This window comes from Bos taurus, chromosome 11, assembly GCF_002263795.3.
Source record: "Bos taurus isolate L1 Dominette 01449 registration number 42190680 breed Hereford chromosome 11, ARS-UCD2.0, whole genome shotgun sequence".
NCBI classification, from domain to species: domain Eukaryota; kingdom Metazoa; phylum Chordata; class Mammalia; order Artiodactyla; family Bovidae; genus Bos; species Bos taurus.
Window position 1 is genome coordinate 101,897,819 of NC_037338.1, and position 27,788 is coordinate 101,925,606.

Here is a 27,788-nt window from a genome sequence, read left to right on the forward strand (position 1 = left end):
AGCCCGGAGGAAAAAAGCCTGAGTCCCAACTGCCATAGATTGGAGCCTTACAATGTGATCTCAGTCCCAGGCTAACCTGTGAAAGGGGGAAAGCTGCAGCAGGTGGTGCGGGCTGAGGAGCTGCAGAGAGTGGGGGCACGGCAGAGAGCCGCGGCCCTCACGAGGACCTTGGAGCCGGAGCAACGGGGGGGCTCCCGGGAAGAGAATTTGGAGGCCAAGGGGGCTGTGTCCCCACCCTCCTACCTTGGCTGAAATGTCGGCAGATTCCATGATCCTGACCGAACCTTGGTTTTCTCATCTGTAAAATGGGATAACCTTAGCAACAAGGCTTCATGATGTGAGAATTTGTGAGAATTCAGGATGCTGTCATATTTAAAGCTGGTGTGTAGTAGGTAAACAATCCAGCGGGTGCTAAGAAAGAACTGGGAAACAGTCTCCTGGTACCTCTCTATGCTCCTAAAGCAAGGCTGGGAGAGACTGCACGGGGGAGCCCTGGGTAGGAGGGGACTGGTGCTGACCTTGGATGACCTTCCAAGTCTGAAAGGCCAGAGGATATGGGAAGCTCCTGATCCTCCAGTCAAAGGTTTAAACACTCACCACCCCTACCGGCCCCCACCCGCTGAAGGAGCGCAGGGAGGAGGAGGAAGTCTCTTGGCTTCTCTCCACCCAGACTTGCCCTGGGGTTCCCGAGAACCTTGAATTCATTAGTGGCTGCAGCTCTGAGCCTTGATTAAAAAGATGCCATCTTTTTTCCCCCTCTTTCCTCCTTAGTTCTCTCCTAGCAGTGATTTCAATGTGCAGCCGGCTCTCTGGGGTAGAGAGGAGGGCGGGGCTGGGATCGAGCCCCCCACCCCAAGCCTCCTCTCCCCCGCCCGCCCCCCAGCCCCAGCTGCAGGCGGGATCGGACACACCTGCGGTGCACATTGATTGCCTGATTAAGGGGGAGATTGATTGGTCCCTGCTGTCATTAGCATATAGTTAGCAGTGACCTCTCTGCTTGGCCTCCGGCTGGTGGCTCTGACCTGAACGGATCAGTGAGCCTGATGGGAAACGGAGCTTGGTGAGAGGAGGGGCAGGGCGAGGGGGGCAGAGCTGAGGCTTCCCAGGGCCCGGGGGTGAGTGGAGGGGGAGGCCCCTTACCTGGCCCAGCCCAGGACCTTCCACTGTGACCAGTGGACCTCAGTTTTCCTCGCTTCTGTAATATGAATCTTTCAAAAAATTTTAATTTGTTTTTGGCCACGCTGCACAGCATGTGGGATCTTAGTATCTCCATCAGAGATTGAACTTGAGGCCCCTTGCCTTGGAAGCGGGGAATCTTAACCACTGGACCACCAGGGAAGCCCCTTTCCTGGCTTCTTAGTGGGGAAATTGAATGCAGCTCTTCCTAAGAAATCTTCGTCTGAATCAGCAAAGAGCGGAGCCCCTCCTCCCAGACTTCCCGCCACCCCCCACCTCCCCAGCCCCTCTGCTCATCTGGACTGAAGGTCCCTTCAGTGGAGCTCTCCTTCCTCTTGAAAAAGTCCTTTCGCGCCCGTTGTCCTGCAGAGAGAAGCCAGCTGCTGGGGCGGGGGTGGTGCAGAGAAGCCTGGTGTCTCTAGTCAGAAGGTCCCTGGGGCACCCACAGACCTTGATGTGCACCCACACAGCACTTGGGATCTTTGTTTAATGGGTGTCTCCACGTAGGGTGCCGAGGGCGGGGTCCCTGGTTTACCCACAACTGTGATCCAGCACAAATACCGAGGTGGGGGTGCATACCGTGCCCCCTACCCCCCACCCCCACCAACCACCAGAAGAGAAGGGTGTGAAGCCGTCGATCTGTGCAAAACAGAAAGAGAGACACAGACGTAGAGAACAAACATATGGACACCAAGGGGGGAAATGGGAATAGGACGAATTGGGAGATTAAGATGGACACACACACCATTGACACCACATGCAAAACAGATAAACGAGAACCTGCTGTGGAGCACAGGGACCCTACTCAGTGCGCTGTGGTGACCTAAATGGGACAGAAGTCCAAAAAACCAGGGATATGCGTACACACGTAGCCGATTCCCTTTATTGTACAGCGGAAACTAACACAACATTGCAAAGCAGCTATAAAGCGAAAGCTGCTCAGTCGCGTCTGACTCTTTGCAACCCCATGGGATTCTCCAGGCCAGAACACTGGAGTGGGTAGCTGTTCCCTTCTCCATGGGATCTTCCCAACTCAGGGATCGAACCCAGGTCTCCCGCGTTGCAGGTGGATTCTTTACCAGCTGAGCTTCCAGGGAAAAAAAGCAGCTATACGCCAATAAAAATGTATATATTAAAAAAAAAAAAAAGGGTACAGAAAACTGGCTCCATACAGTGTACAATGAAGCCACTGTTCTACCTGCTCAGTGGCTGTGGAATTTGAAACTTTTTCACGGGGCAAAAATTGTAAACACTGTGGGCTCTGGGAGAGGTTGGGGGCGACCCCAGCGCCCCAAGCCCGCCTGATGGAATTGCCCAGCCTCGGTGGGTCCCTCCCCCTGCTAGTCCTCAGAACAGCACCCTGGGCGGGGCCTGGAGAGGAAGCGCGCGGTGCAGTCTCAGCACAAACTCTGGGCTCAAGTGTGAACCCCAGATGTGTCACTTAGAGACCCTGCCACCGTGGCCTTCCCCATGCGTGACACAGGGTGATGATGTCACTACCCTGAAAGGATCTCTGAGGCACTCAACAGAGGTCACTGACTGCGGTGTGGAGTGAGCGCTCACCAATGGCGAGCTGTAGAAGGGGACTGCCTGTGTTTTCCCCTGGCGATCGCGCATACAATGCCATGTGACATGCTTTGCTTATTGACCTCCTGCAAGCACACACTTCAGAAGCAAATACAAAGGATGGTATGAGCCCTGTAACCACGCGCAACGTGTCTCATCCGTCCTGGGGCTGGATGATGCTGCCAGTGCCCAGGGCCCTGCAGGCGTGCAGCTGCTGGGCGGGGTGAGGCTCCTGGGACTCAGGGGCTCTGGGGCTCCGTCCCTGGGTCCTGGCTCAGCCCTGTGGCTTGGGACACCTCCTCCGGTGCTCTGTCCCTGGGGGCTGGCTCAGCCCTGTGGCTTGGGACACCTCTTCCAGGGCTCTCAGAGGCAACAGTGGGGGAATTCCCCAGTGGTCCACGGGTTAGGACTCTGCATTTTCACTGCAGAGGGCCCAGGTTCAGGGAACTAAGATCCCACAAACCATGTAGGGGGGTGGTTGCGGGGGAAGCAAAAAAAGAAAATGAGGGCTTCCCTGGTGGCTCAGTGGTGAAGAGTCTGCCTGCCAATGCTGGAGACATAGGTTCGACCCCCAGTCTGAGAAGACCCCACACGCCACAGAGCAACTAAGCCCGTGCACCACAACTACTCAGCCTATGCTCTAGAGCACGGGAGCCGCAACTACTGAGCGCAGGCACCGCAACTACTGAAGCCCGTGGGCCCTGAAGCCCGTGCTCTGCAACAAGAGAAGCCTCCGCAATGAGAAGCCCGCATCACAGCTGGAGAATAGCCCCTGCTTGCTGCAACTAGAGAAAAAGCCCACGCAGCAATGAAGACCCAGCACAGCCAAAAATAAATAAAACAGCACACATTTATTTAAAAAAAAAAGGGAAAGAAAGGAGACAATGATGACAATGAAGTCAAGCCCAGACACTCCTCTAGCTACAAAGACCTTGTCTCCAAACAAGGTCATATTCCCAGGTATGTGGGGTTAGGACCTCACTATATCAACTGTTGGGGGGGGGCATGTTTCAACCTAGAACAGGTCACTTTGAGCGCAGAGTGAGGGGACAGTGAGGGGTGGCTGTGGAACGCCTCCAGCCTGGTCCAGCCCTCCGGGAAGCAGACAGAAACCCCTGGGACTCAGGAAGCAGCAGCTCGTGGGGGCGAGATTGGGCTTGGCTGTTGGCCACTGGCCCCCCGGCTGCGGTGCTCGGAGCTGGGAGCCTCGAGCGGGGGCCTGGCAGAGCTGGGTGGTGCCAGCCAGGGGGGCGGCCCCAGCTGGCTGGGCCGGAGAAGGCTTCCTGTGAAGCTGCAGGCTTTGAAACCTTGACTAATAAGGTTTTCTTCTCTTTCTAAGTTGAATGAGTCAGTAGCTTCATATAGGACCCCATCTGTTCACCCCATCGCTGCCAGTCGGATTCTAGGCCCTCGGCCAATTCAAAAACCAAACCAGCTTAGGAGGAATCTGCTCGACAACTCGTTTTGCGAGTGTTCTGTTTTCCCTGGTGGAAGGGAGGCCTCTTGACTGCCCTTCTGGGTCCTGCCTCCGGAATGAATCTAGAATCCCGCAGCCAAGCAGCCGGGGTGGCGCGTGAATTAGCACCAGGGGGTGGAGAGCGATCAGCAGACGAGTGTCAGCCAGAGAGAAGGGAGGCGCGTTCAAGGTTGGCAGGGAGGTCCACGGCGACCTGGGCCTGTCTCAGTTTTACCACTTGGTCCCTTGTCCCGTGAGCCTTTCTTTTCCAGGATGTCTCTCCCCCAGGACTTCGGTCCCCCGGGGAACAGTGCCCGACACACGTCACTAAGAATTGTGGGATGACGAACAAGTGTCTGGGGAAGGAGCCAGAGCGCCACCAGGACTGGTCACAGGTGGGCTTGCAGTCTCCTGGTGGGGTCCTGCCTCCACGCTGCAGCTGGCTGACGACAATGCCCTGGGATTCTCCAAAGCCAGATACACTGCTGGAGGGGAGTGTGTGTGAAGTAGGAGGCCCGCGAGGGTAGGTGCCACCCAGAGGCCAGGCTCCAGCAAAGAGTAAGCAAAATCTCCTGTGTGGGGTTTAGAGGGGGGTGGGGAGTCAGAAGAGTGGAACAGCAGGAACCATATGTGCAAAGGCCCACTGGGGAGGGGTCCCAGACATGGAGGGTTCAGGGGGCCACAGGTCAGGGTGGCTGGAGGCAGGGCAGGGCCAGGGGAGACGCCCACAGGACAGTCTCGTGAACTCATCAGATCTCCAATGAACACCGCTGTTTTTAGGACCCTCACCGCGTTCGGTCAGAGCCTGGGCTCTCTCCTCCCCTCCTCCAGCTGCCGACCTCTGTCTTTTGATGCTGATATGATCAGATCTCATCGGAGCCTTCCTCTCCTGTCTCCCCTGACTCCCGGCCGGCCCAAGGCCCGTCGTCCTGGGTGCTCATCAGACCTCACCAGCTTCCCTCGGAGCCTGACTCCCGGTTGATGCCACAGTCACTTCTGGGCGTGTCTGAATCCGTGCCACGTGCCCTCCTGGCTGTGGGATTCCCTGGATGGGGACTTCGTCTCACCGGGTCACTGTTTGTTTAGCTTGGCTCACGGAGATGCTCACAAACCCCTCCTCAGAGGAAAGAGTGATGCCACCAGACGGGGAACTGGTGCTCCTTGGAGGGGCTGGAACTCCTGACAAGGGCGGTCGACGGGCAGAGAGTGCTTCCAGGTTCCGCTCTGGGTTCAGAGTTCTATCCTGCCACTGAATGGCTTAGCGGCGGCCTCGAGTAAGCCCTGCAACCTTTCTGGGAGGTGTCACCTGTTTCCTGAGCAGGGCAGTGGGCGGAGTCAGTCAGAAAATATGGACAAGGAACCCTGGGCACAGAGCCTGGCACGGGGCGGGCTTGGTAGGCAGTGGCGGTCCAGCCATCAGGGGAAACACGGACTGAAACCACCAGCCCTGGGCAGGCAAGACGGTGGCCTCCTGCGTGAGTGATCTGACAACAGGAGGCCCTGGTAAGGAATGTGGAACTAACAAGCTGCCCCCAACCGGAAGAATTCGGGGAAGGTCAAAGGGAGACAGGAGACACCAGTCCACGTGTCCTGCTGACCTCCCAGAATCCTCCTCGCTGGCCTCCATCTGGGCTGAGCGATGTGTGCAGAACCAGGAAGGACGCTGAGCAGAATGATCGGCCAGAGACAGCCTGCAAACTCACCCCTTTACTACAAACCCCGAGACTGTGACCCACGTGGAGAGCAGTCCTCCTGGGGCCCCTCACTCTCACCCTCCACCCCTCCGCCCCGGCGCCCCTTCCCAATAAAGTCTGTTGCTCTGTCGGCACGTGTGTCTCCTCGGACAATTCATCTCCCGGTGTTAGACAAGAGCCCACTCTTGGGCTCTGGAAGGGGACCCCCTTCCTGCAACACAGCAATTCCGTAAGTCCCCCCCACCCCCATCAGGCCTGGCCGCCGCTCCCTCTTGCCCCAGGGTGGGAGGCGGGGACCTCTGATGGTGCCCCAGAGCCGTGCAAACCAGCAGTGGCCCCGAGCTGGTGGGCCCCGTGGAGACCTGGAAGGCTCCAGGCTGCAGGCTCCGCTGGTGGCAATGGCTCCAGTCCAGCACAATGACCCTCTGGGTTCAGGGCCAGCGGAGCCTTCGGAAGAGCCACGGGATGGGGAGGGGTGGGGGGCGCCCTGCAGGAAGTGGGCTGCCCAGGCCTGCCCAGGCCCTGTACTGGAGCTGCTCAGACCCCGGGAGATGCCCAGGTGCCACATACACCAGTCACACCGTCTCAAGTGGCTGGCTTTACCTCCAGAGGCTCCGTATCCTCATCTGTGTGCTGGGGGTAGAAAGCCCTACTGTGCACGATGAGAGGATATTCATGACGGCCGGGCACCAAATAGGCCCTCAGAAGTCCTGGTTCCCAGCTCCGCCCACAGCCTCCCTGCACCATCCTCCTTCCCCTGGGGTATTTGTCCCCATCACTTCCGACTTAGAAGGGCGGGCCTTCTCCCCATCTTAGGAGAGGACCCCAAGTGCCTTCTGATGGCAGAGTCCAGGCACAGACCAGCTTCTCCCAAGCAGGAGGCAGTGTTGACAAGAGACACTTTGCCATTAGCCACAGGGCTATAGGAGTAGTATTTCTTTTCAGTCGTGTCCGACTCTCTGCGACCCCATGGACTATACAGTCCATGGAATTCTCCACGCCAGAATACTGGAGTGGGGAGCCTTTCCCTTCTCCAGGGGATCTTCCCCACCCAGGGATCGAACCCAGGTCTCCCGCATTGCAGGCGGATTCTTTACCAGCTAGGCCACAAGGGAAGTCCTGGGAACTGGCTAGTAATTTTGACATTTCAGGACTGGGCTTGGGGCAAGAGATTTTCAGGCTGAATGTGAAGAAGGTGGTGGGAGGAGGGAGAGCGAGGAGGGGGCCAGTGTCCCCCAAAGATAAGGTGTTAAATGCCAGCTTCTCCACTTCCTGGCTGCGTGACCTTGGATAAGCCTCTCTGAGCTTCCCCTTCTGTGCCATGTGGGTGGTCCGGTGTTGACTCCTATGCCCAGGGCTGCCCTAGGGACCATGCCACACGCCCCGCCCTTCCAAGCCACTACTGCTGCGCTAAACCAGGAGTTGGGAGAGTGTTCGAAAAATTAATCAGCCCCAAACCCTCATCTCCCCAAAGGCAGCAGGGCTGTACGAACTCAGCTCAAGGCCTGGGGAAGGGCAGACATTCCCAGACTCCTACCAACCTGGCTGCTTTGAGAAAACACCTCACTTTCTGCCCTGGGACTGGCTGACCATGCTCACGGCTGCACTGGCTTCACGGGAGGCCCTGGCTAGGCCGCGGGACTTAGCCAAGGTCACCGTGTCCTGGAACCTCTGCTTCTGCATAAGCCAGGCTGCCTTCCCCCAGGGCTGCTGGTGTTCCTGAGGGCCTTGCCGGGGAGAGTGCTGGGGAGCAGGCCAGATGAGGTGGAGCATGGGGGCGGGGGCCTCTGAACAGCCAGCCTCTTGAGGCCACAGGACGGCTGGAATTTTCCAGGACTGCCTGCAGGAGCAGGGATCCTGGACAGCCTGCCAGTGTGTGCGGAGCTCCTGGCTCTGACCCAGCGGCAGCTTCCAAATGCCCCGAGGTGGCGGGCTCTGGGAGGCAGCCCAGGCTCCCTGACATCCAGGGGGCAGGGAGCTGCTTGCCTCTCCCAGAAGGTGGAGCTGACTGAGGGGCATCTCTGCCCCCATCTCCCCCTCTGGGGACAAGCAGAAAGGCAGGATGAGGCAAGACCTAGAGGGATGGAGATGAGAGGGGGAAAGAGAGACGGGGTATGGGGGCTGCCTTGGCCATTAAGCAGGAGGGAGGGAGGTGGCCTGGCTGTATCCCCATGGATGTCACCACACTGTTATGGACAGGTCATAGTGCTTTCCCCATGAAATGGCCAGGGTTTCCACACTCCACCCCGCCCCCTACCCCCAACACCATTTCCCTGTGGGGGTTGCCACCATCCTGGTAGAAGAATTAGGTGACCAAGTGACCACTGTCACACTCCTATGACCATGTCCCAGGCAGGGCCCACCCCTCCTCCTCCAGGAAGCCTTCCTAGATTGCCCTCCACCCCACTGAGCACCTTTATCCCTCTGGGCCCTGCCACACTCCAAGCTGTTGCCATGAGGCATACGGAGGGTTCACTTCACATCCATGGAATAGGGGACCCTTCCCAGGGAACCATCCAGTTCTGAGGGTCTGACGAGGTCCAAGTAGCTTAAGCCAGCATCCTGAGACGGACCACCTTTCCTCCACGTGTATCCGACATGCTGGGGGCGGGGAAGGAGGGGTAGGGGGGGAAGAGGCGTTGACTCTTAGGCTGAGTGACATGAACGATACAGGATCGCTCTTCAGGACATTGAGTAAGAAAACAGCACAGGTGCCCACCAGTTTTTGAGTGCTTCTCACTTGCAGGGACCAAGCTCAGCGCCCTCTAGGTGCGCACCTCTAAGACTGACCCAACACTGCCCAACTCTGTACAAACAGAGGCCTGGAAGCGTCCAGGGTCTCCATCATGGCAGGCGCTGGTGCTCAGTCCACGGGGAGGTGGGGTGGGGGGAGGGATTTGAAGTCCAATGAATGACCAGCCCCTCCCCTGCATCCACCCCCATTTTCAGATCAGATCAGATCAGTCACTCAGTCGTGTCCGACTCTTTGCAACCCCGTGAATCACAGCACGCCAGGCCTCCCTGTCCATCACCAACTCCCGGAGTTCACTGAGACTCATGTCCATCGAGTCGGTGATGCCATCCAGCCATCTCATCTTCTGTCGTCCCCTTCTCCTCTTGCCCCTAATCCCTCCCAGCATCAGAGTCTTTTCCAATGAGTCAACTCTTCACATGAGGTGGCCAAAGTACTGGAGTTTCAGCTTTAGCATCATTCCTTCCAAAGAAATCCCAGGGTTGATCTCCTTCAGAATGGACTGGTTGGATCTCCTTGCAGTCCAAGGAACTCTCAAGAGTCTTCTCCAACACCACAGTTCAAAAGCATCAATTCTTCGGCGCTCAGCGAACTGGCTTCACAGTCCAACTCTCACATCCATGCATGACCACAGGAAAAATCCCCATTTTAGAGACCAGAAAACAGTGGCCAGTGAATTCAGTGACCACCTGGAGGTTATCATGGGTAATCAGGCAGATCTAGAGCTTGGGGTTCTTCCTTCCAAGTGGGGATGGCAGACGTTTCACTGGCTAGTTCCCATGAGTCCATCTGGCTGCCTGGAGCCCTGGGCTAAGAAGACTTCAGAAAAGGTTGGGCTCAGTGGGAAAGGGCTCTGGGATTGATTAGCAATGTCTGCCAAGGGTGCAGGCAGGAGAGCAGTAGCCTGCCGGCTGGTTTACACACCCCACTGGCCCTGAGCCGATGCACGCCCCCCATCCCAGTAGCCAAGAAGTCGATTTGATGTCCCCGGGGGCCTCATAGGCCCATCAGTCCTAGAGCTACAGGCTGGGGGCTTCATGGAGGACTCAGGGAATCGTGACAGCCTCTGAGGACCCAAGCTGGTGCATCCACCAGGCATTAGCGGTGATGCTCTGGTGTCCGAGGCTTTCTGCACTTTGGGTTTTAGCCTGAGCCACAGCAGGGGGCAGGCTGGGGGTTTTAATAAACCTTGCCGGAGAACATCATTAGGAGCTGGTCTATATTATCACAGAATGACTCCCCCGGGACGTGAAGACAAGGAGAGCCACTCAGAATCTACTGCCGTTTTCATCAGAGCCAAATGAAACGCAGGCTCCAGCTGCCTCTGGCTCCTCAACCATGACCTCGGGCTGCTCCTGCATCTCAGAGCTGCAATCATAAATCTTTCTCTGTGAAGCCTGCGGACCTCCTTCTCCCTGACCCGCTGTGGGTGCTGGGAGGCCGCCCAGGTCCTAGTGACAGCGAGTGTATATCATGCGTGTGTCGCAGAAAGAAATGAATGAGTGTGCAAACACGGCACTGGACCCGCTTCGCTGTGTGGACCACACTGACTAAAAAGTGTTCGTCTCAGAAGCCGGCTTCCTGCCCTTGTCCTACCTTACAAGTCTCAGGCAAGGGAGCTCACAGTCCTCATCCATAGCGGTGGGATCTGGAAATGGAAACGAACAGGAGACTAAGAAAGGCAGTGATGATGGCCATCACAGGCACGGTGACCTCCTGCCAGGCTCTCTGCTAAGTGATTCCAGTTAATTTCTGCAACAGCCCCATCTGTCAGTGGTGTTACTAGTCACGGATGGGGCAGTGGGGTCCAGAGAGGGTACATAACTTGCTGGAGGTCACACAGTAAGAGACAGAGCTGGGATCTGCGTTGTGGGCTCCTAAAGCCTCTGCTTCAGGAGCCTCTCTGCTGGGACTGGACTGCCCAGCTTTGGTGTCTGAGGCTACAGTGCCAGCCCCAGGGCAGGAAGGGAGGCCACGAGGGTGGGGCCTTCCCAGTTCCTTCCCATGGCCCCTCTTGGACTTCTGGTCTTGGAACTGGACACTGAGCCAGGGATGGTTCTCAGACTTTCTGAACCACCAGAACCTCTGTAGTGGAGCAAAGGTGTGGCGATGCTTTGCTCCACTGGCTTGTCGGCAGGAGTCTGGATGGCTGTTGGGAACAAATATGTTCTCTGGGGCGCCTCATGGGACAAGGTGAAGAAGGCGCCTCAGAGGTCACTGGGGCCAGAGGTCACAATGTCAAATAAGGAGGAAGGCCCCTGCAGGGTACGTCTAAATCAGAGCATGCCCCTTCTTTCTCTCCCTGGTTTTTGTTTGCTTTTAAGTGTAACACACATAGAAAAGCGCCCAGAGTGTACATGAATATGTGAATGAGTGCCCACGAGTGCATGAGTTTTTACATACTGGACATCCACGTAGCCAGCACCTCAGAAGGCCCCTCCCATCTATGTGCACTTCAAAATTTTTTTACTTTTTTGGCTATATTGGGTCTTGTTGAGGCACGCGGAATCTTTCATTGTGGCGCACGGGCTTACTTGCCCCGCAGCAAATGGGATCTTAGTTCCCTTGACCAGGGATCGAACTGGCGTCCCCTGCATTGGAAGGTGAACTTCCCACCAGTGGACTGCCAGGGAAGCCCCTACGTGTGCACTTCTTGTAAGTGGAGCCGTGCAGCGTGTTCTCTTTGCGTCTGGCTTGTATCACACAATACCACGATCACATCTGGGAGAGTCACCCCTGTTGTTGCCTGTAGGGGTAGGCGATTTCTTCTCCTTGTTGTGTAGTATTCCTTTGGGTGGGAATACAATGCTTTACCCATGCTGCGGTTGCTGGGCTTCTGGGTAATTAGAAACGTAGTGCCCTCTGGATGCTCTGATGCATGTCTTTTCCTGAACACACTTAGGCATTTCTGGTTGGAGTGAAAATGCTGGGTCACTGGGTACGCACACGTTCCATTTTATTAGACCGGCTGCACGGTTTTCCCAAGTGTTGTTCCAACCTACCTCCCACCAGTGCACGAGAGCTGTGGCTGCTCCATGGCCAGCTCTTGGTGTTCCCCACCTTCTTGTTTGAGCTCTTCTCAGGGGTACGTGTTGGGATCACACGATGGCTGGCCTTTGCATTTCTCCGATGGCCCATGACCCTCATGTTACATGGTTATTGACCCATTCTTCTTCTGGGATGTTTGTCTTTTTCTTACTGGTTTCCAGCAATGTTTAAATCAAGTCCTTTTACTGAAAATAACTTTTGTGGATTACCTTTTCCTTCTCTTAGTAAGGTCGTCTAATGAACACTCTTACAACAGTTCAATCTATTAACTTTTCTTGTTTATGGTTAGTGCTTTTTGTGCCCTGTTCAAGACAACTTTCGATCCCTGGGTTGGGAAGATCCCCTGGAGAAGGGAAAGGCTACCCACTCCAGTATTCTGGCCTGGAGAATTCCATGGATTATACAGTCCATGGGGTTGCAAAGAGTTGGACACGACCGAGAGACTTTCACTTCCAAGACAACTTTGCCTACTCTGAGGTCACACAGATGTATTCCCTAAATGCTTTCCCGCTTTGCTTTTCACATGTAGAGCTGTAATCCAGGTGGAGTATGTTTTTTGTAATTTGCAACGCAAGTGTTTGAGATGATTTCCTTTCCCAACCATGGTGCAAGGTTGCCCCCGTTGACCATTTTGGGCAGGGCCGGGGGTGGGGGAGCTGTTTTAGGGATCTCTCTGTTCTGTTGTTCAGAATGTCTTATCCCTGTGCCAATCCTGTGCTGCCCTAATTACTATGGCCTCACAGTAGTTCTGATATCTGTCTTTGTTTCCAAGATCTTCCTGTCTGTCCTTGGCTCCTTGCTTTTCCATAAAAAAAAATTGTACATCAGCTTGTCAATTTCTACCAAAAAGAAACCCACTGGGATTTTGGTTAGCCTTGCATTGATTTAAGGTATTAATTGGAAAAAATAATATATTTACAGTATTGCAGTTTTCCAAACCATTAATGTGATGTATTTCTCTATTTGTTGTTGTTGTTGTTAAATCATGTCTGTTTGGAATCCCATGGACTGTAGCATGTACTCCTCTGTCCTCCGCCATCTCCCAGAGTTGGCTCAAATTCATGTCCATTGAGTTGGTGATGCTATCTAACCATCTCATCTTCTGTCACCCTTCTCCTTTGCCTTCAATCTTTGCTAGCATCAGATTCTTTTCCAGTGAGTCAGTCTTCGTACCATGTGGCCAAAGTACTGGAGCTTCAGCTTCAGCATCAGTCCTTCCAATGAATATACAGGACTGATTTCCTTTAGGACTGACTGGTTTGATCTCCCTGCAGCCCAAGGGATTCTCAAGAGTCTTCAACAGCATCACAGTTCAAAAGCATCAATTCTTCGGCGCTCTGCCTTCTTTATGGTCCAACTCTCACATCCATACGTGACCACTGGAAAAATTATAGCTTTGACTATACGGTCCTTTGTTGGCAAAGTAATGTCTCTGCTTTTTAATATGCTGTCTAGGTTTATCATAGCTTTCCCTTCAAGGAATAAGAATCTTTTAATTTCATGGCTACAGTCACCGTCCACAGTGATTTTGGAGCCCAAGAAAATAAAGTCAGCCACTGTTTGCATTGTTTCCCCATCTATTTGCCATGAAGTGATGGGATCGGATGCCATGATCTTAGTTTTTTTTTTTTACTGACTTCCAAGCCAGCTTTTTTTACTCTCCTCTTTCACCCTTATCAAGAGGCTCTTTCGTTTCTCTTTATTTTCTTCCATTAGCGTGGTTATCATCTGCATATCTGAGGTTGTTGATATTTCTCCCGGAAGTCTTGATTCCAGCTTGTGATTCATCCACCCCAGGCATTTTGCATGATGCGCTCTGCAAAGAAGCTAAATAAGAGGGTGACGATGTACAGCTTTGTTGTTCTCCTTTCCCAGTTTGGAACCAGTCAGTTATTCCATGTCCAGTTCTAACGGTTGCTTCTTGACCCGCATATTGACTCTTTGTATTAATAGTTTTCAGTGTAGAGGTCCTGTGTGTCTCCATTAGACTTCCAACTTTCAAACTGACAGCTAATTCACAAGAACAGAATAATGACCAATCCCAGGCCTTGCCCATCTGCCCTAAAAATAAGCCGTTCCACCCCAGCTAGCAGGCCTGTGGGAGAGGGGCCCATCATGATCAGATGGTCTTCATTTACTTACTTATTTTTGGCTCAGTGGGGTCTTCGTGGCTGCATTGGCTTTCCCCCAGTTGCAGTGAGCAGGGGCCACTCTAAATTTGCAGTGGGCGTCTCACTGCAGTGGCCTCTCTTGCTGGGGAGCACAGGCTCTTGGGTGCACAGGCTTCAGTGGTTGCGGTTCTTGGGCTCCAGCGCACAGGCTCAATAGTTGTGGCACATGGATTTAGCTGCTCCGAGGCATGTGGGATCTTCCTGGACCAGGGATGGCACTCATGTCTACTGCATTGGCAGGTGGGTTCCTTACTACTGAGCCACCAGGGAAGCCTGATGGTCTTCATTTCTGTTTTGAAACTTGGACTTCAACAATCCTAGACTTTGATGTGTGGGCAGAAAAGAGATACTGGTGTCCTAGCAGGTCTGAGACAGCTGCTGTTTGACCTGCCTGCAAGGGGGGCCTTGGACTGGCATCTGGGAGCCTGGATTTGGTGGGTGTGCCCACCACTCCTTCATGTATAAGTGGCTCACTGAGCCCAAACTGTGGGTGCAAACCGTGTGCTTTACACTGAACACCTGCTTTCCTTCCGGGAGTCTGGCTTTCTGGCACATGCTGGGCAGAAGGTGGCTACGTGACCAGCCTCCAATAAAATCCCTGGGCGCTGAGTCTTTAAGGAGCTTCCCTGGTGAACGACACCTTGGGAGCGTCCCGCAGGACTCCACTGCTGAGGACTCTTGGGAGCGCACCCCAGCTTCCTCTGGACTTTGCCCTTCGCTCTCCCCTTTGCTGCTTTTGCTCCCTGTCCTTTGGCTGTAGTAAGTCCTAACTTAGCTACAACTCGATGCTGAGTCCTGCCAGGCTTTCAGTGAATCAGCCCAAGGGATTGATGTCTTGGGGGTGGTCTTGGGGCTTCTCTGACACAGAGGACCAGAGCTTCCTGCTCCAGGGCCAAGAATGCTTCCAAGAGGGTGTAACTGGTGGGAGAAGTAGAAGGAAGCCAGTTGCATTTCACTTTCTGATGGGAAAATGTTTTTGATTTAACTTATGAAAAAGAAGTGGGTATGGAGCAGTTGATACCACACAATATAATTTCACTTCATAAATAGGATGTCTCTCTCAGCATTAAAAATAAGGAAAGTCTGACTCATGCTACAGCTTGAATGAACCTGGAGGGTATTATGCTAAATGACACAAGTCAGACACAAAAGGACACACCCTGTGTGATTCCACGCGTGTGACGCCCCAGAGAAGTCAGATCCACAGAGACGGGAAGCAGAATGGTGGTTGTCAGGGGCTGGAGGAGGGAAACGGAGAGTTAGTGTTGAATGGGGACAGAGTTTCAGTCTGGGAAGATGGAAAAGTTCCGGAAATGAAGGGTACTGATGCTGCTCAATGCCACTGAACTGTACACTTATTAATAAAAATGGTTAGAAATTTTGTGTTATATATATTTTACCACGGGCTTCCCAGGTGGCACAAGTGGTAAAGAACCCACCTGCCAATGCAGGAGACATGAGAGACGTGGGTTTGATCCCTGGGTCGGGAAGATCCTCTGGAGGAGGGCATGGCAACCCACTCCAGTATTCTTACCTGGAGAATCCCATGGATAGAGGAGACTGGTGGGCTACAGTCCATGTGGTCACAAAGAATCGGACATGACTGAACTGACCAAACAACAACCCATATTTTACCACAATAAAAAATACAAAAAACAGGATATCTCTGTGTTCACATGGCCACAGTCCTGGGAGGGGCACAGACTGACCCACTCCTTAGTGGCCATCATCTCTGGGTGGAGGACTGTGGGGGACGGTCCTCTCTCTGCTTTTCTATTTCCTGCCTTTTTTTTGGCATGGGATATATATTGCTTTTTGAATGTGAAAAATTTCAAATACAGAAAGCATGGAGAGAAAGGAAACAAACATTTATGTATGTATTACTTTCGTCATTTGAAAAATCTTTTAATAATAAATACTATGAGGAGGGGGAAAAAATCAATGTCCTCCACCAAACAGGAAGACTGGAAAAACAAGGACAACCCCCTTGTTGAGCAAAACACCAAGCCATACTCCAACTGGAAAACGCCCTGTGGAAGGGCCCGGGCCTCCTTTGGAACCAGCTTCTGGCTGGGCAGCGGCCACCTGGGTGACAACTGAGAGGGTCGCCTGGATTCCCGGCCACTGAGACTCCAACTCAGAAGCCTGGGGGCCTGGGGGCTGGACTGTTACGATCCCAGGTGGTTCTGACAGTTCACTGGGTTAGGGAACCCACCTCTCTCGGTTCCGTGACACCGTGTTTGCACAGGACTTCTCCGGCTGTGGTTTTGTTCCTGTTTGGTTTGGATCCTGATCTAAGTGTGATCCAGGTCCTTTGAGCCTGCCTGTGGCCAGACCCCAGGAAGTAGAGCTGTGCCCCCTGTTCTGGGGAGCAGAGTGGGAAAGATAGGCTGTGTGAGAAGCATCCATCACCTCCAGCAGCAATGGCCCGAGGCGCTTGCCCGACTGCCCCTCGCTGTCGCTGTGATTCCACAGGGGAGGGCAGGGCTTGGGCAGCCAAGTGACCTGCCGAAGGTCACCCCCTGGTCAGTCTGCAGGGTCTCGGGGGAGCTGCAGTCTCCCAACTCCGTAAGCCCTCTGGAAGGGCGTGCGCAGGCTGACCACAGGGAGTGGCCCTTGTCTCTGACTCAAGTGGACCCAGGACCACTTTCCCAAGGGCCCATGCTCTCCTGGCCCCGGAACCTCGCCTCAGCTCTTCTCTGCCTCCTGGGGAAACATCTGGGGGCTGGTTTCCAGCTGAGGGACAGGCGGGGGCCCGCACTCATCACCCCACCAATGCCCACTCCCCACACCCTTCGCTCCGGCCCCGTGTCGCCCCCACCGCTGTGGAAGAGGCCCGCTCCAAATTCATGGCTGCTCGGGGGCTCATGAATTATGCACGGCCCCAGATCAATCCGTCAGCACCCTGTCAGGGAGGGATCAAAGGCCCTGGCGGCCAGCTGACAGCTCTCTCTGTGCGAGGAGGAGCGGAGACGTGGCTTTCAAGGCCCGTGGTGGGCCGTGCGAAAAGAGCCCTTCGCCGGTGCCGGGGGAGCCCTGGGCACTCTGCTCCCCGCCCCTCCCCGGTGCCCCGGCTCTGTTTCTCTGCCAGCGCGAACTTGACAAATGTCTTTAAAGGCAGGGGAGGGGGTAACGTGTGTTTTGAGCGCGTTCCAAGATGCTCCTTGTGAATAATTGATGCCAGCGCCAGGTTTGTCATGAGAAGGTCACCTTGGGTGGGGACGGTTTTAGCCACATCACAGGCTTCCCACGGAGTTGACAAGATGGCCCCTCTCAGCCCAGGGCCCCGCATCCAGCCCAGGGCTGGGGGTCTGGCTTCTGAACAGGAGATTCTGGGTTGTTCTGTCCAGGCCCCAACAGCTGGATGAATAGAGGAGGGCAGGGTGGAGTCAAAGTGAGAAAGTGGAGGCGGGTGGGTGGCCGCCGGGCACTCCTACTCTTGGCAGAAGCTGGAGATGGACCTGGGAGGGTGATATATTCATAGCAAATGACCACAGACTGTGTGGCTCAAGACGACAGAAACGAGGCCTCTCTCCGTTCAGGAGGCCAGTGTCCACCGTCAGCAGAGGTGGCCCCTTCCGGAGGCCTCGGGGCAGAATCTGCTCCACCCAGCATCCAGAGGCTCCAGCATGCTCCGCCTTTCTTGGCTCGTGGATACATCACTTGGGCCTCTGCCTTCATCTTCACGTGGCCTGATCTCCCATGTGTTTCTGTATCTGCGTCTCTCCTCGCTGGACTTAGGGCCCACCCCAATGCAAGATGAGCTCGAGAGTCTTCTCTTAATTTCATCTGCAAAGACTCTTCTCTGAACAAGGTTGAGCTGAGGTTCTGGGCAGACACATTTCTGGCGGCCAACATTCACCCCAATTCAGCAGGAGACACAGGCTCGAGCCCAACAGGGACGGAGCCACTTGGGCCTGATGGCTGCTGTGACCGCCTCCTCTTGGGGCATAGCTGGGCCCACAGCCTCATCCGGGATGGAGTCCCAGGACCCTGTAAAGGAAACCTCTGGGAGCTCCTGCTGGCCTAACCCCCCGCGGCAGCCCAGCGCACCCAGGTTCCAGCTGCTCTGTTCCAGCTGGGACAGGATGCTGTGGTCCCCGGGTAGCAGATGAAGACTGGGAAACTCAGGCAGAGGAAGCGACTCGCCCAGAGAACCAGGCCAGGGAATGGACGGCTGGGTCAAGGCTGGCGTCTGGGTGACTTGGGGACCACCTTCTCTGGAGTTGCACTGCCCAGCTGTGCTCTGGCCTCTCTGCTCCATCCACCCTGTGGGGCATTGTTGGTGATGCTGCTTTTAGTCGTGTCTGCCCCCAGCCTCCTGGGCCCTCTCTCACCTGGGCCCTCTCTCACCCGCCCCCTCTGGATCAGCCACACCAGCAGGGCGTGGGCAGGAAGGACTGGGCTTCAGGTTTTCCACTTCCTCTCCATCAGGAGAATGTGCAGGGATGGATTAGTAATGTCTGCTGTGGACACAGCAGAGAGGAGGGAGCTCTGTGAGCCACTCACTTGCAACCTGGGGCTTATCCACCTCTCTGAGACATGTCTGGCCATGACTGGCAAACGCTGGGTGGGACTGAGGATCCCTGGGTGAGAACCTGTCCTCTGGGGAGAGGGCAACAGGTGACTAGCCTAATGGATCAAGCAGTTGCAGTGGCCCTGGGTGGAGATTCTGTTCTGAATTGGATAGTTGCTTGAGTTTATTTCAGGCCCATACCCTCAAAGATTCATACCCACACTCAGAGGACAGGGAGGAAACATTTGAAAATGGAAAGATTCCACTGGGATCTCTGTAACAGAACATAACAAAAGTGAGGGGATCCTGCTGAGTTTGGAGGATAGAAAACTCGGAGAAGTCCCACCAAGACGCTCACCCAGATGATGCTTCTCCACCAGGTTTCAGGACTGTCTCCCTTTTGTTGGGAAGACAAGGATCATCAGTTGTCTGATGATCCACCTGTTCCTTCTGATGACTGCTCCAAGGATGCCGGTTTCAGCATTCTGGCTCCTCCGAGGGAGGACGAAGCAATGTTGGTTTCTAGACATGACGTTCACTCCTGCCAGCAAGACCATCCATCATCGTGTGCAAACGGCTTGCCTCCTAAAGGCCACGTTATGAGACGATGCCAATAAGCGCATTCACATTTGCCGTTGCTCCATCAGGGCAGCCATGTAGGAGCATCTGCTGAATCCGGACTTTCGTCCACATCCCCATCTGCTCCTCTATCCTGCTTCATCGATTGTAGATTGAGTCCATCCTGGGTAACCAATGACCAGTGGGTTGCTGGGCATTTTTTTTTCTTTTAATTTTCTGTATCAGGTTTAATTAAACCAAGGTGTGCCCGACCCTGTCAAATCATATCAAAACAGGTCTCCCTGCTGCAGGAGGAAAAACATCAGCATAAATTATTGATTAATCTTCATTCAAACTAATCTATCAATGACTTCCTCTGGCTCGGTGGACCTGGGGAGCCCTTAGATATTTCAATGCAAACAACATTTGAAAGCTTCATTTCAAAGAGGTCTGAGATGCATTCAATAGCAGTCGATTGCTTCAGCAGCCAGTGGGGGCTGCCCCTGAGATGCTGAAGTGCAATCATTCACTTTGGCCCCAGTTCAGCAGTTGTCTATGGTATGTCCTGTCTTCCTGTCGAGTCAGTGAATTCCATCTGGCCCCTGCTCTAGAAAGAGGGGGCAGCTAACAGCTCAGTGAGGGAAGGGGAGGGACAAAGACAGACGCATGCACAGAAAACACGCAGATATAACTTGTCGAGTGCTATGACAGAGGTATCACTGAGTAATATCGATAATCACACAGAGACCTACTGCAATCATATGAAGAGCTAACGTTTGAACTGTTTTGGAGAGGATATCAGGAGCAACTTCATGTAGATAAATTTGAAAGCTGGTTGAAACAGACAAATTATTTTAAAAACACAACTGATCAAAATTATCACAAGAAAAACACTTACCTATTAAAGAAATGAAATCTCAAATTATAACTATCTGACAAAGAAATTTCCACATGGCTTCACTGGTGAATTAGACTAAATGTTTAAGGGAGAAATAACCCCAATTTTACACAGACTCTCCCAGAGAGTACAGAAAGAAGAGACACTGCCAAGTCATTTTACGAGGCTAGCATAACCTTAATCCTGACAAGGACATGACAACAAAGGGATATTATAGATCAACTGTTTTCATGAAAACAGATGGAAAAATACTTAGTGAAATATTATCAAATCAAACAAAGCGATATCACAACCAAGTGGCATTTATTAACAGGAATGCAAGGTTGGCTTAACACTCAGAAATCAGTCATAATAAAGGAGAAAATACATGCTCATCTTCATTGATGGAATTCAATACCATCCATGAAAAGAAAGCTCTCAGCAAACTGGAAATAGAAGGGGACCATCAATGATACACGGAGAAGGCAATGGCACCCCACTCCAGTCCTCTTGCCTGGAAAATCCCATGGGCAGAGGAGCCTGGTGGGCTGCAGTCCATGGGGTCGCTAAGAGTCAGACACGACTGAGAGACTTCACTTTCACTTTTCACTTTCATGCATTGGAGAAGGAAATGGCAACCCACTCCAGTGTTTTTGCCTGGAGAATCCCAGGGACGGGGAGCCTGGTGGGCTGCCGTCTATGGGGCCGCACAGAGTCGGACACGACTGCAGTGACTTAGCAGTAATAATAGCATAAATGATACATATTAAAAATCTACTGCCAACATCATACTTAATGGTAGATTACAGAAACTTCCACTTCCCCGACCCTAATCCTGAGACTGGAAGTGGAACAAGGGCTCCCCACTACGATCACTTTTATTCTGCTTCCTACTGGTAATCCTAAACAATGCAGCAAAGCAAGGAAAAAAGTATAAGGATTGAAAGGGGAAAACCCTACAAGCCTGTCATTAGCTATAGATGATATCATCATATACAGTGAAAGTCCAACAGAATCTTCAACAAACTACAGGATTAATAAGTCAATGTAGCACGATTCTGGAAAGAAGGTCAGAATATTCTTTCCTTATTCCACAAACAAACAAGAAATGGAAAATAACATTTACAGTAGAATAAACAGTAAAATGCTCAGGGTTCAGTCTACATAAAGACATACAAGACCCACCACTATGCTGAATAAGGCCGGCCACCCACTTAGCAGAGTTGTAGTGATGCCCGTTGCTCAGTTTGGAAACTGCAGTATAATTATGCAAGATGTCACCACTGTGGGACCCTCGGGGGAAGGCTAAAACACGGCTCTCTCTACTGTTGGGTTGGCCAGAAAATTTGTTCTGTAACATCTTATGGGAAAACTAGAATGAACTTTTGGGCCAACTCAGTATTTCTGCCACTTCCTATGAGTCTATCATGATTTCAAAACAAAAGGCTTTAAAAAGTACACACTCTTTGACTTTGGAATCCTGTTGGGGAACACATGTACACCCATGGTGGATGCATGTTGATGTATGGCAAAACCAATACAATATTGTACAGTAAAAAAAAAAAAAAAAATCATAATAAAAAAAATAAAAAAAAAACCACAAAAAACAAGATTCCAGCCTAGGGAAAAATTAAAACATACTAAAAGGATACTGTAATTGTGTGCTGGGGCTGCCATAACAAAGGACCACGGACTGGGTGGCTTTAATAACACAAATTTATTGTCTCAGCGTTCTGGAGGCCAGAGGTCCAAGATCCCGGTGTGGGCAGGGCTGGTACCTTCTGAGGCCTCTCAGCTTGGCTTGCAGATGGCCACGGTCTCGCTGCATCCTCACGTGAGCCTCCATCGGACTGTGTTGTGTCCCAGCCTCCCCTTTATAAGGACAGCACTCACTCTGGATTAGAGCCCATACGCACGACTTCCTTTTACCTAAACGACCTCGTTAAAGGCCCTATCGATAAACAACCACATTCTGAGATACTGGCAGCAGGACTTTAACATACGAATCCGGGGAGGAGGGGCACAGTAGAGCTCACATTATTGTATCCAAGCACTGTCTCTAGTAATGAAGACCTGAAAATCCCCTCCATGTCCACTAACGGGGGACTGGTGGAGTGGACGAGGGGGCGTGCATTGTGATGGGATCCTAGGTGTTTATTTGAAAAGACAGAACTGTATGCTTATTAATGTTTAAAGAAGTTCACAAAGTGCTGGTGAGTAAAAGAGCCAGTTACAAGATCGCATATCATAGTACAACCTGATACTTGTTGAAGAAAAAAAAGTCTGTATCTCTATCTGGAAGGTTTGCATCCCCACAGTAATTGTGCTTCTTTCTGAGTGCTGTGATTATGAGGAATTTTTATTTCTTTTTTTTGTGATACTTTCTATTTCTTGGCCTTTATATGAAATAATGAACATGTATTATTTATGTAATAACTTTAAAAAAACTTATTAAAAAAAGAACTTTATAGCACATTTTATTGCCCTGGGAATTCACTAGAGAAAATCACAGAGAAAAATTCCAACAACTGACAGGGTTCTTATTTGTAAGCAATAGAAAGCGTTTCTAGCTGATTTAAGCAGAACATGAATTCATTAGAAGGCTGCGGGGCTCACAGATTCTCGGGAGGAGGCTGAGGACCCAGCTCAGAGCCTGCGAGGCTGGGAGGGAAGAATCAAAGCCAACGGGGTCAGTGCAGACACTGCACTGCCTCTGGGCAGAGGACGCTGCGGGTGCCCCGTCACACCCGCTGGATGGTCATGACCCATCACCAAGACTGATTGCGCAAGGCCCTCACCGCTGGTCTCCGGCCAAGGTCAGAGAGCTGCTGCTGCTGGGCTGTCTGGAACACATCCGCCAGGTTCCTTCCTTTGACCCAGGAAGGCGTTCCCGGTGTTGCGGACCAAACAAAACGGCGCCCTCGGCCCTTATGAACCAAGAACAGGGTCAGCAAACTATGGCCTGTGGGCTGGATCCAGCCCAAAGTCTTTTTGTACTGCCTATGAGCTGAGAATTGCTTTACATTTTAAAACACAGTAGTAAAAAACAACTAAAAGAAAAAAATATTTCTGGACATGTTAAAATGTAGAGGAAGGATCACTTCAGTCTATAAGGTTTTATTGACACATAACCAAGTCACGTGTTTCAATATTGTCTGTGGTTGCTTTTGCATGATGATGGCAACTTCGACAGGGTTGTGCAGAGCAGTAAATATTCATGATCAGGCTCCTTACAGGAAGTCCGCTGACCCCTGACCGAGAACGATGACTCTCTCCAGCCACAACCGTACTCTGTTCATTGCTCTCGTTCGTAAGGACCGAGGGATCTTGTGGGGCTCGAGACCGGGAGGGGTGCTGGGTCTCAGAGACTCGAGCTGGTCTTCACGTTGAGCCGCAGTGAGTGGTGTCTGCTTCTCCTCCTGCATCTCAGTAGAGCTCCTGCTACCCGCCAGCTTCTTCACCTTCTTCCCTGGAGCTTGGCTCTGTGGTTCTTGGTTCTGCTTTCTCACAGCTTCTGAATCCTCCTTGCTCAAGACTGTTGGTGTCCCTTCCCCAGCCCTTGCTTTACCTCCTGACGCTCTGTATCCTCTCAGCTTGGGTCTCGGGTTGGTCCAGCCTATCCAGGCAAAGTGTCGTACACCAGGTCCCCTTGTGGGCCAGTGACCAGCAAGGGCCTGGCCACTCTCGGTCCCCTCAGCTGTGACTGGAGGGGGAGCCACGAGATACATGGCATGGGCACTTAGAGCTGCCCACATGCAGGGAGACGTTCTCCTCTGAAGATGCTGGGGGGTTGGCAGATACCACCATGGGGACGGTTGGGTGGCATCACTGATTCAATGGACATGAGTTTCAGCAAACTCTGGGAGACAGCGAAGGACAGAGGAGCCTGACTTGCTGCAGTTCATGAGGTCACAAAGGGCTGGACATGACTTAGCGACCGAATAAGAAGAAAAAGCACACCATGGAGTGATGCAGACCAGCAATGCAAACCCTGCACATGCTGTGCTGGACGCAGAGGTGCGGAGGACGGCCACTCAGGGCTGCTGACCATGCACCCTCCCCATGGACTGAGCCATCTGCTCACGATATAGCCTTGAGAGGAGAGCAGGGGGCTGGCCGAGCCTGTCCCGTTTCCTCCCAGGCATGTGGCTGGATGACAGTTCCTCGCATCCCTCGCAGTTCGGTGGGACCATGTGCTGGGTGCAGGCCACTGAATTCAGTGTGGAAGTGAGAGAGGCCACTTCTAGGGCTGGCTCATAAAACCCTCCTGTGTGGACTCCCTGTTTTCTCCTTCCCAGCATCTGCCTGCTGGATGTTGAGACCAGGGTAACCTTGGAAAATGCTACATGTAGTAAATGACAGAGTTCCTTTGACCCTGGGTCCCTGAGTCACCGTGTGGAGCAGAGCTCTTCCTGGCTGTTGACTGCACTCATGAGTGAAGTAGTGACGTGAAAGTTGGTCAGTGGTGTCTGACTCTTTGCGACCCCATGGACTATACAGTCCAAGGGATTCTCCAGGCCAGGATACTGGAGCGGGTAGCCTTTCCCTTCTCCAGGGGATCTTTCCAACCCGGGGATCGAACCTGGGTCTCCTGTGTTGCAGGTGGAATCTTTACTAGCTGAGCCGCAAGGGAAGCACTTATGAGTGTAGGAGATTAAAGACGGCTACAAATTCTGTGAACTTTTCCCACTGAAAGGAGGAGTCTCTATTTTCTCTGCTGAAATAAGCGGGCTTGCTAACTGTTTCAACCAATACAACACGGTGGAAATGACACCGTATCTACTGCTCGCCCCACTCCACTTCCTGTTTCTTGGAGCTGAGCTGCCATGTGAAGAGGGTCCACCCTGCTGGGGAGCCACACACAGAGGCCCCAAGACCATAAAGAGAGGCCCAGAGACCATAGGGAGAGGGAGGGGACCAGCAGAGGCCCACCTTCCAGCCATCTACGCCAAGACGCCAGGCTGGCGGGTGAAGCCTTCTTGAACCCTCCAGACAAGCTCAGCGACCAGCTGAATGCCACGAGTGACCTCAGTGCCACGTGGAGCACAAGACCGCCCAGCCAAGCTCTGCCCAACCCCTGACCCCCAAACCATGAGGTTCAATATAATGGTTGCTGTCGTGAACCATTGTTTTCAGAGTAGTTTTTTGTTTTGTTTTTAAATAAAGCAGTATATAACTAGAATTTCTGTTATGTTACATCATTGATATTTTGGGGTTTGTGCGGGTGCTGGTGTTCCCTGAACTAACTTGGGAGATGCTATTATTAGGTTTGCATTACAGGTGAGGCTTCCCTTGTGGCTCAGCTGGTAGAGAATCTGCCTGCAGTGTGGGAGACCTGGGTTTGATCCCTGGGTTGGGAAGATCCCCTGGAGAAGGGAAAGGCTACCCACTCCAGTATTCTGGCCTGGAGAATTCCATGGACTGTATAGACTATGGGGTCACAAAGATTTGGACACGACTGAGCGACTTTCACACACACACACACACACAGGTGAGGCAGGGATGTCTTGCCCAGGTTGATGGATGGGTGGCAAGTGGTGCAGTGAGGAAGCAGCTCAGGCAGCTGGTCGGGGCTGGCTCAGGTGGCTGACTCTGCCCCTGGCTGACTGCTAGGGACATCCAGGTCTGCTCTACCCATGTTCATTCCAGGGTAGCTCCTTTTTAAAGATTTTTTCCAATGTGGACCATTTTAAAGTCTTTATTGAATTTGTTATAATGTTGCTTCTTTTTTTTTTTTAAGTTTTGGTTTTCTGGCTTTCAGGCATGTGGGATCTCAGTTCCCTGACCGGGGATCGAACCTGCACCCCCTGCGCTGGAAGGTGAAGTCTGAACCACTGGCCCACCAGGGAAGACCCCAGGGGCAGCTCTTTGCAACTTGCATCGGTCACGTCAGTTCCAGAGGCCAGCCCCGCTGTCCAAGCACAATTTAAGCCTGTGCTCTGGGCGAGTCCGCTTAGCTCCAGGGGCCCAAGCCAGTCCCATGGCCATGCTCAAGGTCAAGAGGACAGGCACGCCACCCACCAGGAGGCCACAGTGAGGAGTGAGGGCATGTAGGGAGGGGAGGAATTGGGACCAACCATTCAAGGCATCCAGGAGGCTGAAGGCGAGCTGGACAGGAAGATGAGCGGGCGACTTCAGACATACTGCCGGTGACGAGCGCCTGGTCTTAAACCTTCAGCTCTTGGGTAGCAGCCTCGGCCCTCCTTGGGTATTTTGTCCTCTGTCCACATTAAAAAAATATTTATATTTGTTAATGGTTGCTGGGCTAGGTCTTAGCTGTGGCACATGGGCTCTAGTTCCCTGACCAGGGATGGAACCTGGGCCCCTGCACTGGGAGTGTGAAGTCTTAGCCATTGGGCCTCGAGGGAAGTCCCCTTTGTTTACATTTTGACATTGAGCGTTCTCGTTGCACTGGAGGAGGCGGGCTATGGGTCTTTCGTCCAGTCCCCTGAGACTCTGGACCACCCTTCTCTCCGAGCGCCTGGGCTGGGAGCCCCCCTCGCAGGTCCCTGGGCTTGTTCTGTGCCCCTCCAGGCCTGAGTAGCCTTGGTCGCCTGAAGATCTCAGTCCTGCCGGACTGACCCTCCCCTCGCAGGCCCGTGGCCTGGGCACAGATGAACGGTGTCCCCCGTCCTCTCCCTGCACAAGAGCAGGATCCATGTGAACTTCCCAGGCCGTGGACACACATGTCAGAAGCCTGGAGGGGACTCCGGGCTCTGCTGGGAGAGGCGGGCCTTAAACACGGAGGTGTTTTTAGCTGGAAACTTTACAAGAAGAAAGGCCGTGTGGGGCCTGAGAGGGCCTGTCGTCCATCACGACTGAGGCTCCTCCATCCAGAAAGAGGGGGAAGCCTCAGGCAGGTGAAAAGAAGCCCCATCCCTGGGGCTGGGGGGTGAGCCCCCTCCCAGAGCTTCTGAAGATGCTGTGAAAGCCCGTGACTAACGGACTCGCAATTCCCCACCTTGAGCTTTCTGCAGTGGAAGAGCAGACCTTTCTGTTTCAACAGCTGTATCTTCCCTTTTGTGGGAGATGCTCCAAGGTGTCTGGGCCCCTTCTCTCATCCCAGGGGTGTGGAGCCTGCCGGGTTCTGGTCCCCCTGAGGCTGCAGACCTTCCACCATCTCATGCACATTTGCCGGCGAGGACCACTCATCTGTCACGGGGTCTGAGAGCTGGGAGAGACCCCGGAGTCCATGGATCCCCGATTCACATGACCTCTCTACTCTACGGGGCACTGGACATGGGCTCCCCTGCTACCCTCCCCTCCCCGCCATCCTTCTCATATATCCTGCCCTTTGGGAAAGGCAGGACTTTTTGAATTCCAGCTGTGGGACTCAGTGTCTGGGAGGCGGGCTCTCCCAGTGACGGCAGCTCTCTTCCAAGTTTTCTGGGCAGCCTGCAGGTTTCCCCAGATGCCCAGAACTCCAGCTCCTTTTGCTCAAAATCTACCTGTCAGGATTTCCCTGGTGATCTAGTGGCTAAAACTCCAGGCTGTCAATGCAGAGAACTGGATTTCATTCCTGGTCAGGGAATGAGATCCCACATGCCACAGCTAAAGATCCTGCATGTCTTAACTAGAAAACCCGCATGCTGCAACCAAGATCACAGATGCCGTGTGCCACAGGCAAATAAATAAATATTAAAAAGAACCACCTGTCCTTCCAGGTTCATGGAAAATGCCACAGCCTCTGGGAAGCCCTCTGTGATTCCCAGGATTATCTTCTGAATTCCCTGTAGTCTTTGTCTGTTCTTTCCTGAGGCCCTCAGGACTCCCCTGGACTGCATGTGTCCTGAGAAAAGGGCCTGAGCCCCAGAAGTGGCAACGCTTTGACACACACAGCTCCAGGTGAGATCCCACCTCCTCTACATGACAGTTTGTGGCCTGGGCAAGTCCCTTATCTGCAGGTGGGCAGTGGGATTGTAGGCAGGGGAAGGGTCCCCTAGCGAGGGAAGAGGGAGCTGGCAGACAGTCGAG

The 27,788-nt window shown here is 53.1% G+C and overlaps 1 protein-coding gene across 1 annotated transcript in view; it reads right to left on the reverse strand.

The window, feature by feature from the left end:
- Positions 1-20,121: 20,121 nt before the first annotated feature.
- Positions 20,122-27,788, reverse strand: part of MED27 (mediator complex subunit 27) — a 247,206-nt gene continuing 239,539 nt past the window's right edge. Inside the window, exon 7 of the mRNA XM_010810432.4 lies at positions 20,122-26,034. Within this exon, the coding sequence (XP_010808734.1) occupies positions 25,981-26,034 (54 nt within the window). The 3' untranslated portion in view covers positions 20,122-25,980. The remainder of the gene's footprint in view (positions 26,035-27,788) is intronic.